The 11900-nt window shown below is 43.9% G+C and overlaps 1 protein-coding gene and 1 long non-coding RNA gene across 2 annotated transcripts; one reads left to right on the forward strand and one right to left on the reverse strand.

Moving 5' to 3' along the window:
* Positions 1–411: 411 nt before the first annotated feature.
* On the forward strand, positions 412–9203 carry LOC106805206. The gene is made up of 3 exons (XR_001393406.1): positions 412–498; positions 7382–7388; positions 9190–9203. It is a non-coding gene; the product is annotated as an uncharacterized LOC106805206 (long non-coding RNA).
* Positions 5562–10150, reverse strand: LOC106805205 (neurohemerythrin-like). Its single transcript, XM_014806704.1, has 4 exons — positions 10016–10150; positions 8604–8732; positions 6392–6519; positions 5562–5962 (listed from the first exon to the last, which is right to left on the reverse strand). The coding sequence occupies exons 1-4, from the start codon at positions 10067–10069 to the stop codon at positions 5911–5913; spliced, it is 363 nt and encodes a 120-aa protein (XP_014662190.1). The 5' UTR covers positions 10070–10150; the 3' UTR covers positions 5562–5910.
* Between the last annotated feature and the right edge of the window lie 1750 nt (positions 10151–11900).

Raw genomic sequence — 11900 nt, forward strand, 5'->3', positions numbered from 1 at the left:
ATTAATTAATTAATTAATTAATTAATTGGATCCGGATCACCACCAAAATCTAATCAATTCTAAGTTAGCCCATTTGTGACCTATCCTGAAAATTTTATGACAATCCGTCGATAACTTTTTTAGTTAGGCTGTACACAAAGAACGGTGTTACAAACCCACAAACGAACAAACACTCAAACAAACAAACACTTAAACGAACAAACACACGCCGGTGAAAAGATAACCTCTGCCAACCCTTGGCGGAGGTAATAAATTGCTGCCTATTGCTAATATTGAGTTAGCTGAGTCATAGATATAATATACAAATACAATGCGTTTGTATAATATCTGATAATATATATATGCTGAGTCAAGTCGGGCGCAATATACCATTTATGCATGTCGCAGCCATACATATATTGCGTTTAATTAAATCGGGCGTGCAACACTTCTGCTAGAAAGAGCTACAGGAAATGCGCTATACGGAAGTCAAGTGAATACATATGAACAGAAGGCTGAGTTACCGTCACTAACACGACGAACAGGGAATTCAAGCGGACTCTATAGGCACATTCGCCTGCAATCACTAGCAGTCACTGGAATGCTTAACTAAACTTAACTATATGCTTGTTCATGGCCGTTTACGGTTATTCCCCTCTACAAGAGCATATTGCGCAACTATTGGCGATAGCCTACTTTTCAGAATACTAGCTTAGTCACGGTTCCTAACGTCAGGGCATTCACCTTCGCGCCTCCTGTTCTTCCGCGTATAAAAAACGAGTAAACAAATTTAAATGACAAATTTATAGTTACTTGAATTTAAAACAACCCACACAGTCACCCACCCACCCACCTACCTACCCATCCACACACCCACCCATACTTTACCCACCCACCCACTTACCCACCCACGGGCTACACGCTCATTGCTACATAGTACATACTTTCATCATGAGTTCCTGAGATAGAAGTACATACAAGCATATACTTGCTAGCTCTCTTGACGGCATAATTCGGGTATAAGTAAACATATCGCGCGTGTAGACCTATCATTCTAGAAGTTCTTGGAGTCATCTTAGGGGGAATTCCCCTTTTTCTATATTGCGTTAGCATGATGATTTGGCATTATTTTGCAATACGCAATTCATGCTTCTCAAAACTTAAAAATTATCTTTCTAGACCTTTCTGATCCGCAGGGTATATATACTCGGTAGTAAGTGTCAGGAGCTACAGACCGAACATATATAGGCCTACACGCTCGAGAGGAATATCGACGTCACAGTGTCCGCAATCTCTCCACCAAAATGGCGAAAGTAAGTATAATATATATATATATATATATATATATATATTTATTTATTTATTTTCTACGTTCTACGTTCTACGTTCTACGTTCTACACGTTCTACGTTGGCGAGAGGGCGAGAGTCGTACGACGTCACAGACGTGTAACAGTCGGAGAGCCTGGTCGATTTCGTTCCGGCAGTACCCTGGGGGACATAGACCCTCTCAGCGTTAGTGACGGTAACTCAGCCTTCTGTTCATATGTATTCACTTGACTTCCGTATAGCGCATTTCCTGTAGCTCTTCTAGCAGAAGTGTTGCACGCCGATTTAATTAAACGCAATATAACCATTTATGATGTATATAGTGAGTTGCTGTTTCTGCTGCTGCGCGGTTGTTATTGCTCTTATTGTTATACTCCTACTGTTTCTCTTATTGGTGTTATTGTTCCTACAACTTCGATCTGTTGCCGCCTAGCGTGGCCTAGATACAATAATGTAACCCAAACCCAGGATAGCTGACCCTATCCTGGGTTTGGGTTACATTATTGTATCTAAGCGTGGCCCTGTGTCAAAAATACATACACTTAAAGGACAATTAAAGTCAACTTCTGTAACGTTTTTATACATAGAAATACATTCAACAACGTATTCAATTTCAAATCTGGCACCCAATTAGTAATAAACACAATAAAAATAACTGAATAGTAATCTAGGTCATGTGACGTCACAGCCCCATGTTGAGCGACGCCATTATGTAAACATAGTGTGTGCGGTGGTTAAATATTCGATGTTTTTTTGTTATTTCTCATGCTTATTTATCATGTCAAGACACAAACACATGTAGCCTGTAAATGTACTTATATTCATGTACATACATATTACCTGTGTAGATAATGCAATCACGGTATATGTACATGACTTGCCCAGGGGCGTGTACAGGATTTCTACCAGAGGGGAGTCTAACCGTAACCCAAACTTGCAAGCACGCGAATGGGGGGTCTGGGGCCCTCCACCAGAATTTTTTTTTAATTAGCCCCCCTTAGATGCGTTTTCTGCGCGAACAGGGGGGGGTCCAGACCCCCTGGACCCCCCCCCTGTACACGCCCCTGTTGCCGTGCGTAGATACATGTACATGTACAGATACATGATTCTGACCGAGCGTGATAAGCCCGTAGTCCGCAAATGCAGACGTTATAACTCCGCTTTGCTAATCTGAGGGTGCGGGTTTATCCCCATTACTGGGGTCTGCGTCGGCTCGGACTAGATAAGCCCGGTGATCGCATACTCGCATGACTAACCTGGTTTAGCGTCGAACTGGTCTACAATAACCCTGTTCTTCTCATTCTCATGGCAGCATATACATTCAGGTGCCGTACTCATTAATTCACAAACACCACGAGAACACCAGTATTTGTCTACAGTCCTATCGGGTACGGCCGCCGAAGCTTCCATTCCGCCATGTTGTGACTGTTCTAATTCTTGCGAAGTTTGTGCCGACTCTTTGCGTTACTTTTTCAGACTATTCTCTTCAATTTCTTCTTGTGTATATTCAGGCTCAAACCTATATCCAACTGGTAAATCACTATAAATATCATCATCATCTGAGTAATCACTAGAATCATTGAAATTATCGCCGTCTGTTTCCATACACTGAACTGTTACACAACACTCAACTTGCGTTAGCGTGGCGTCGCTCAACATGGGGCTGTGACGTCACATGAACTAACTCGCCTGGCGCACATTGCCGAACATTTTCCCGAACAAATGTTCGTTCAAACAAATGTTTTTGTCTGGCAATGTGCGGGTGGGCAATTGCTGAGCGCACATTGCCGAACATTTTGCAGCGAACAATCTCGTTGCGCCGTCTAGTAGCTGTGCAAACTGCATGCAGCGTCCCCTTCCCACACTCAGGATATATGAGAATTATAAATATCACGCTCAGTAGAATTGAGCCAGAGCGAGAGCGCCATCTGTCGTGGAGTTTGGTAGCTGTGTTGTAAAGAGTCACGTGATCGGCGCATGATTGGGCACAACAATCATGTGACCACATATCGTACTGCTATTGGTTACTACTTTACAAATGTTCCTAGAATTGTTCGGCATTCAGCGCACATTGACGAACATTCGAGATATCAAACATTTCCGATCTTCAGAAACATTGTTCGGAACAAATGTTTGGCGACTTTGCTGACCGTTTCCCACCGCACATTGCCGAACATTTCATGGAACATTGCTACGATAATGTTTTTGAGCAAAATGTTCGGCAATGTGTGCCGGGCTACTATTTATGTGTTTACTATTACTATTTATGTGTTTATTACTAATTGGACGCCAGATTTGAAATGGAATACGTTATTGAATGTATTTCTATGTATAAAAAAGTTACAGAAGTTATGAAATTTGACTTAATTCAATTGTCCTTTAAACACAGACGCTACCACAACTATCAATTTCACAGCGACATGCGTGCGTGTGTGTACAGGTACGCGTGCGTGCATGCATGTATACGTATACGTGCGTGCGTGCGTGTGTGCTGTGCCTGTGTGCACGTACACGTGCGCGTCGTGCGTGCGTGCGTGCGTGTGAACGTACACGTGCGTGCCGTGCGGGAGTGTGTGAATGCGTGACGTGTTCACGTACACCGTGCGTCGCGTGCGTTGCGTGCGTAAAAGTCGCACGTACTACCTGCCGCCTTGCTATGATGCGTATGTAAACGCTGCGAGCGTGCGCTATGCACTATTACGTGCGTGACGTGCGTGTGCACGTTACAGCCTGCGTCGCCATGCGTACGTGCGTGCGTGTGCAGGCTACACGACACGCTGCACGCTCGTTGGCGTGGTGCACTACACGTTCGCGCGCGTGCCGGTTTCGTAACGTAGCGAACGCTACACGTGCGCTGCCGTGCCCGATGACTAGTGTGGTGCGAGCGTGTTCACGTAACACGTGCGTCCGTGCGTGGTCTGCGTGTTGCCACGTTACACCTCCGTGCATGCATGCGTGCGATATGGATAAACGTGCGGACGCTGTCGCGTATGCACATATACTGTGCGCTGCGTGCGCTGTGCCACGTCACCTGCGTGCATGCGCGCGTGCGTGCGTGCGTGCGTGCGTTTGGATGTACACGTTGGCAGCGTGGCGACCTGACTATGCAAGCTACACATGCGTGCCGATGCGTGGTGCTGTTACGTACATCGTACTTAGTGTTTGCCGCCTCATCGCTGGCAGTTATAGCTTACGTCTACACGACGAAACCTTAACTCGAGTTAAGCGTCTACTACGGCGGGCCTTAACTCGAGTTAAGGCCCGTGTAGACGCTTTAACTCGATGTTAGCTTAAACCTCACGATGGCGGCAGCACTAGTACGATGTACGGTAGCACACGCACGCACGCACGCGCTACTTGCCACACGCACGCGCACACTCATGCCGCCGCACGCACGTCTACGTGCACATGCATGCACGCCACGCACGCACGTGTACCTACACACAACATGCACGTACGCACGCACGGCACACCTGCACACACGTGTACCGCACAAGAACGCACGCACGCACGCACGCACGAAGCTGTTCCTGCACACCGCGCGCACCACCGCACGCACGCACGCACGTGTACGTGCACACACACACGGACGCACGCACGCACATGTACGTGCACACGCGCATGCCCGCACGTGTAGGTACACACGCACACAATGCACGCACGTGTACGTGCACACGCACGCCATGAACCAGCTGTACGTACACACGCACGCACGCACGCACGCACCACACGCACGCTCTACGTGCACATGCACACGCGCGCACACACGCACGCACGCACGTGTACACGCAGCACGCACGTATACACGCACGCACACTCATGCACGCACGTGTACGTGCACACGCACGCATGCACGCACGTGTACGTGCACATGCACGCACGCACGCATGCACTCACGCATGCACTCACGCATGCACGCACGCATGCACTCACGCATGCACTCACGCATGCACGCACGTGCACAGACACGCACGCACGCACACACGCACGCACGCACGCATAATACATCGGTAATAATCGCTATCGGGTGTTGTCGTGTAGACGCTACATAATCGCTAACTCGAGTTAACGCTTAACTCGAGTTAGCTTAACCTCGATCGATCGACTGGCGAGGTTAAGCTAACTCGAGGTAACGCTCGAGTAGTAATTAACTCCTTATACTACAGTATAAATATTATTATTGGATTTAGGTCGCTGCATCTGTGCTGGAGTTCTCATCGATGTACAAGAGGTACATAAGGCAAGCAGAATGAAGTACGTAGAGTTGATCATCACCTGTCAAGCTTTATTAATTTATACACACACCGACGCACTACAATAACACGATAAACTATAATAAATTTTGTTTTGAGTGATTCTCTTACATTTCGTGTATTTATTGCCCACCATTGTGCCAATATATATGCATGCAATCATAAGTGCTATCCAAAACAGAAAACATATTATTAAAATACAAATTTCCTTTGATATTCTGTACCAATCTAAATTAAATGTTCGTGTAATTGTATTGTCTATCCGAGGTTAAAAGATAACACTTTAGCTACTTCATTAATTGTCCAATTAGCTTGTACGGTCAGCAGGGTATGGAATATATATGCACCCCTCTACAGTTTGTCCTTGAAGGAGAGGTCGATCCCTTTGATGTGCTGCACCAACCTGTCAATACAGCCAACGATATCCAACATGAGATATTTATTCAGAATCATTCAACTGACAATGCCCACTACGTTTCACGTTTTCATTCAATAAAGGAATGGTAATTAGTCTTCAATATTTCTATTGGTAAGATGTATATATGGCTGGAAAAGCTGTAAAAACGTTTTCCTATAGAACGCACAGGTTAGAGTTTCTAAACCGTAAGACTTAATTCTATTACAAAGCTTTTCCAAGCCATTGTACCCCAACATTTGCATGATATAAAACATTAAAGAAATTTCCATTGAGAAATTGCTGAATGCTGAGAATTGCAAAATGCAGCGAAAACCTTTATCTCACTTGATAACGGGTAGATGGTCTTTACTTTGATTTCTATTAATTTGAATTATTTTATTTATATCTAGACATTTTTTAATAGCATAATTATACCAGTTCTTGGCCCAGTTTACATCGTCGTCTGAGACAGGGCTCTCCACCTTTCCAAGCCTAGCTGCAAACTCGTCGTGGATTTTTTTGTGTGAATGGTAGTCAGCGTATTTGGCTTTCTCCATCATTTCCTACCGAGACAAAAATATTATTGCGGTAAAATGAAACATAAACGGGATGGCTATTTTTGCTGAAAAACTTTAAAATGTTACATAAGATTACCATTTATGCACATCCCCGTAAAATCGTTATTGTCAACGCAACTATCATTTCCCACACAGGTTTCATTCAGATAAAAACATGTGGTGTCCACCTATATCCATGTAAAAACAAAACGCCCTTAAACGCAAAAAATGTCCTCTTTTCAAGTTGCGTTTAATCCCCACCCCCACCTCACACACGCGAGCGCGGATGCATGCACACACCAATTAATAACATAAGTGTTGATGTCGAGAGAAACTACTTTTATTCCTAATCCTATTTTTTCTTCGGAAATTATATTTGCCATATAATTTATCGTAATGACCCCCCAATTCCTTTCGGCCACGGTTTGTTAAACTTTCCTCTGCGCACACCTCTCTTGCTGCACATTGCATTGGCCGGATATTTATAATTGAATATATATTCGGCCGGATGTATTATAACTTAATAAGATGTGATATAACAAGAGCCGCAGAGCGACTGGGCTCATCTGAGGTGCGTTGCTACGGTTATGAACGTAAAATTTCAGTCATATGCAGATACACAGTTGCGTACACATCATTTCAGCAACCTGCTGCATTCTGCATACCTCCCAAATCTCATTGGTTGATACAAATCGCGTGCCTAAAACTCCTGTTTTATGGTGCATTGTGACCCTAACCCTAACCCTATTAAAAAAAATAATATTTAATTGTAAAACTTATTTGTTATTGAATTGTTGTAAATAAATCATGTAAATATTTGCGTTAATTGGGAAAAAATAGTTGAATGGATAAAGATAGAAAAATACAGAAAACAGGTAAATCATAAAAAATCTGATGTAATTCCATCCAAGGACCTTTGACCCGTGATCCTGTGCTGTACCCGTTCGGCTATCCAGACATATTGGCTTTTTAGATTATGGATGTGCCATGAATATGAGAACACTGTGACTTCATTGAGGCAGCTCAGGAATCCATGTTTAACTCTCCTCTTGAGGGTCAAAATGTTATCAGACACTTACTCTTTGCACGTCAGTGGAAAGCACATTTCATGGTCCTTTCAATAAAGTGATAAAAATGGTAGGTCAGCGCTAAAACAAAAAAGTTTTTCACTCGGTTCGTTAGGCTATGTTCTCAGAAAATGTCTGATATCTGACCTTTCCCCATTGCTCTTTGACCTGTGACCTCCAATTTCGCACTGGTGATGGGTTTCCTGCCCATCACACTATACACCAAATATTAAGAGCATAGGTCGAGCCGTTTAGATTTGTGCTGCAATTCTGCATTTCCTCCCTATAAGGAGGGAATGTTCCCCCTTCTTTTACACCTCTTGACCTTTGACCCTTGACCCCCCGCTTTGACATCCCAACTCGTTTTCGGATTACCCCCCTACGTCCAGACTTTCAAATCCGTACGTCGAGCCGTTTAGATTTGTGCCCAACTGTTGACGGATGGCCGGACGCACGCACGTACAATCATGCGATTCTACAAGCTGCATCTGACTATGTCAGATGAGCTAATAAGGCTGAATTCTTCCGATAATGCGGCAACCGTTCATGGAGCTGGAAAAGAAGATAGGTAATTTGTACAACATTGCAAATTACCTTTTCTCAAGCGCTCTTGAAAGCATATCCTTTGTAGAGTACTAAAGCGCATGCGTGCGTAACAATATTTGCGCATTTTAGCGGACGAACTCAGCCCGGTAACACCGACTTAAGACTTGTGACAACTTGGACTGAGTCGATCTCGCGGGTTCTTTGTTTTAAAACAATTTTGGCTCAGGAAAATCAAGAAAAAAATTTTAAAAAAAGAAAACCCGCAACGTTAGTATGTGGTTTTAAATCGGAGAATGGATGCTAGGCCCTACCTTGGCACAAACTAATAATTGTTATGTAACGTTGAATTACTCTATATATCGTAACTTGGTAATGTAGATCCAACAGATATTGCTAGTCTGTGATAGCACGTAACACAGAGATTAGATACGTGTACAATATACCCACAATATCTGAAAAGAATCACCAACTTCTTACCTCCTCAGTGGCGAAATGTTCGCCAAAGACTTTGTTTAGATTGTTGAGACTATCCTTGCACGCACGATTCTCAGCGACAGCAAAGATTCCTTGAAAAAGACCCTTGTGCTGCTCATCTACCAAATCGTACTGAAAAACCCGCGCAATAAACAGTTTATAACCGTTAGTCTTGTATTAAATTATGCAAGATTTATCTTATGAACGATTGGGAGAGCTCAATCATATTTACTCAATATATTAAAATTAAAAATATTAATTATTAATAATAATATTAAAACCATATTATATTATTTCTAGGCCTATTACTATTAGTATTATACATATCAATTACTCTCAACAACCAAAGTAAATTGGTTACTCCGTTCAAGACAATATCAACCCGAACACAGGCACTTGGAGCGTTTCATTAAAATATAGGCTGTAGCTACGAGTACGGCAGCCGTATCTTAATGTCTCGAGGCTGGAGGTACGGCAGTCCATTCGCTTTCATACTTAAAATAACGAGACAAAGATGGCGGCGGGTGGAACCAGATTTCGAAATAACGCCTTGGAAAATATATTCACGATTTTAGTTTAGATGAGCTAGAACCCTAACCCTAAACCTAAACCTAACATAACCCTAACCTAATCCTAACCCTAACGCCAAAAAGGGGCTTCAACGAACGACGGCTGCCGTACCTCCAGCCACTGCGTAAAATATAATGCTAAATAAACACGAAATCTATTTACTACCAGTCTTAATGTTTCTATTATCTATACTGAGACTCTCTTTCACCTATTGCTGCCGACAATTTCCTGCAAATCCCGTCCAAATGCTCATCTGTAACAAACGCTGGCTGCCGCTGCACACTGACACATAAATATATAGTGTCTATATATTAACTAAATACGCTCAAGAGTATAGATAATAACAGGAGTAAGATAATATAGGATAATAACACATCTACTCTGTGTTATTATCTACTCTTGATACGCTGTGGTATATGCCCGGCAGCCGGGCACGGTCTTCGATTTTCTAAATGCCCGGCAGTTCCTAACCCTAACCCTTGTTTACTTGAGATAACGCTAAAAATTAAAAACTGCCGGGCATTTAGGAAACCGAAGACCATGCCGGCAGCTGTCAGATATATGCCGGCTGCCGGGCATATATATAGCCACTCTATATTTAGGTGTCAGTGTGCAGCGGCAGCCAGCTTTCGTTACAGATGAGCATTTGCAGGAAATTGTCGGCAATAATAGGTGAAAGAGAGTATAGAAACATTAAGACTTTTGTAGTAAATAGATTTCGTATTTATTTAGCATTATATTTTATTGAAACGCTCCAAGTGCTAGTGAACCCGAATGAGTGTCAGATATATATTATTGGCGTATAAAAATGCACCATCTTATACGTGATCATAGTGTATACTTACGAAAACCTTGAAGCTCTCATCCCAGCAATATGGCTCTGGAATCTCGAAACCCATGACAAACTTATATAATTGTGCGCTTTCTGAACGCGACAAGATAACTTGTGACTGAGTGGTTGGAGCACTGGAGTGAAGACTGAAGAGGTGGAAAATCGCTCCAGTTTGCCTTTTATAGGGAAGAATGTTGGGCGATCGCACTCTCGCAGAGGTACGACCAGAATTAACATTTAAAATATTTGTTTGCATTTACCTCAAATTGTGTGTGAAATTTTCGTTGTATAAGCTCTATGTTTGCTAATGCAAAAAAAATTATTTGGTAATCAATTTAAAAGTTAATCAAATCGAAATTTCCGTGACTTTAAAAATAATAAACTCTTAGCTTTACCCCTTCATTTGAATTGTTGGGCTGCATTGCTAAAAGAGTGGCGGGTCGCACGTTCTCCCTGGCCTACGTGATGTCAAGCGTGTGTGCATTTGTGTAGAGTACCTCCATAAATATTTTTATGGCGGTACTCTACATTTGTGCTTTGCAGTTTGTCTAGACCACTGTCTCTGTCTTGATCATAAAAATAATATACTACTTTATCAGGTGGTATTTCCATACATTTTTGCTATAATAACTATAAGGCATGCGGTTAAATGCCGTTAATGTGCAGGTATTCGCCTAGAAAGAAATCTGAATCTTGCAGTTGTGGTAGAACTGTGAAGCGTAGGGCCCATTATCAACGCTGTGCGCTGTGTTGCGTAAAGCCTGGCGCACACGTGAGTAATTATGCATGCGTCAAAATACTCAACGAAAATCCGCCACAAAAAGGCCAAAAAAATAGGTGTGTTTCCTATTGCATCGAAAACAAAAGTAGGGTAGGTAGGTAGGGATTTTTTTTTAATACAATTTTACAGGTGTTTGCTAATTCGACATCTTACAGGTTATAAATAGGATTCCTCGTTTGTCTGTCAGATTTCCAATTAAAACCCCTTTTTTTCTTTTTTACTTTTTTAAAGGATAGGGTCGGCCCTAATAATCCAGAGAGACCGGGTACAAGATGGCGTTGAGCAAAAGATGCGTTGTTCCCCGACCGCCGAAAGCGGTTAAGCCGCGTACTTCCGCGGGACTGGGCACACGCGACCGCGGGTTGTTGTATGTAGCATCTCGCGCTCCCCGCTATACGAATTCGCGCGCCGAAGGAAGGCAGGCGCGCGAATGCGTATAGCGGGCAGCCTAACATCGCGCAGTTTTCGGGACACGTACATCGGCTTGGCTACATCGGCTTTAGAGGGGGGGCTTTCCGATTATAGATTGACACGCGTTTGTACATCCTCGCCATCATACCGTCACCTGCCGTATTTTCGTACCTTATCTGGCGTTCTCTCACTCTCTTTCTCTCTTTCTCTCGCACTCCCCACGGTCTGTCTCTCTGTCTCTCTCTCTCTCTCTCTCTCTCTCTCTCTCTCGCTCGCTCCGCCGCCACGGGTTAATAACTAGAGAAGTGATGCGCAAAAGAGGCATTGATCCTGACCGACGAGCGCGATGTAGCGCAAGGCGCACGCACCGCGGGAACGTGCTACGGAAGTATGAGGCGCTGGGAGCTATGCATCCGTGCGCCAAATCCATAGGCCGGCGCAAGGATGCATGGCACCCAGCGAACAGCCACAATAAATTTTTGAAGACTAGTGGCGCCATCTATCGGACGGCATATGTGCGAGACGAGATGTGGGTGGGGGGGCAGTCAACCCCGACCGGCCACCGCACGGATCCATATAGCTCCCAGCGAACAGTGTCGAATTGGGTAGGGGGGGAATTGGGCCGGGGGAAACAACCCTCTGGCGGTCCCCGTTGGGGGGGGGTCTTAGGGGTGATATTTGGGGTGGCGGGCATTTCTGGGGGAGT

This window comes from Priapulus caudatus, unplaced genomic scaffold (assembly GCF_000485595.1).
Source record: "Priapulus caudatus unplaced genomic scaffold, Priapulus_caudatus-5.0.1 Scaffold105, whole genome shotgun sequence".
Lineage (NCBI taxonomy): Eukaryota > Metazoa > Priapulida > Priapulimorpha > Priapulimorphida > Priapulidae > Priapulus > Priapulus caudatus.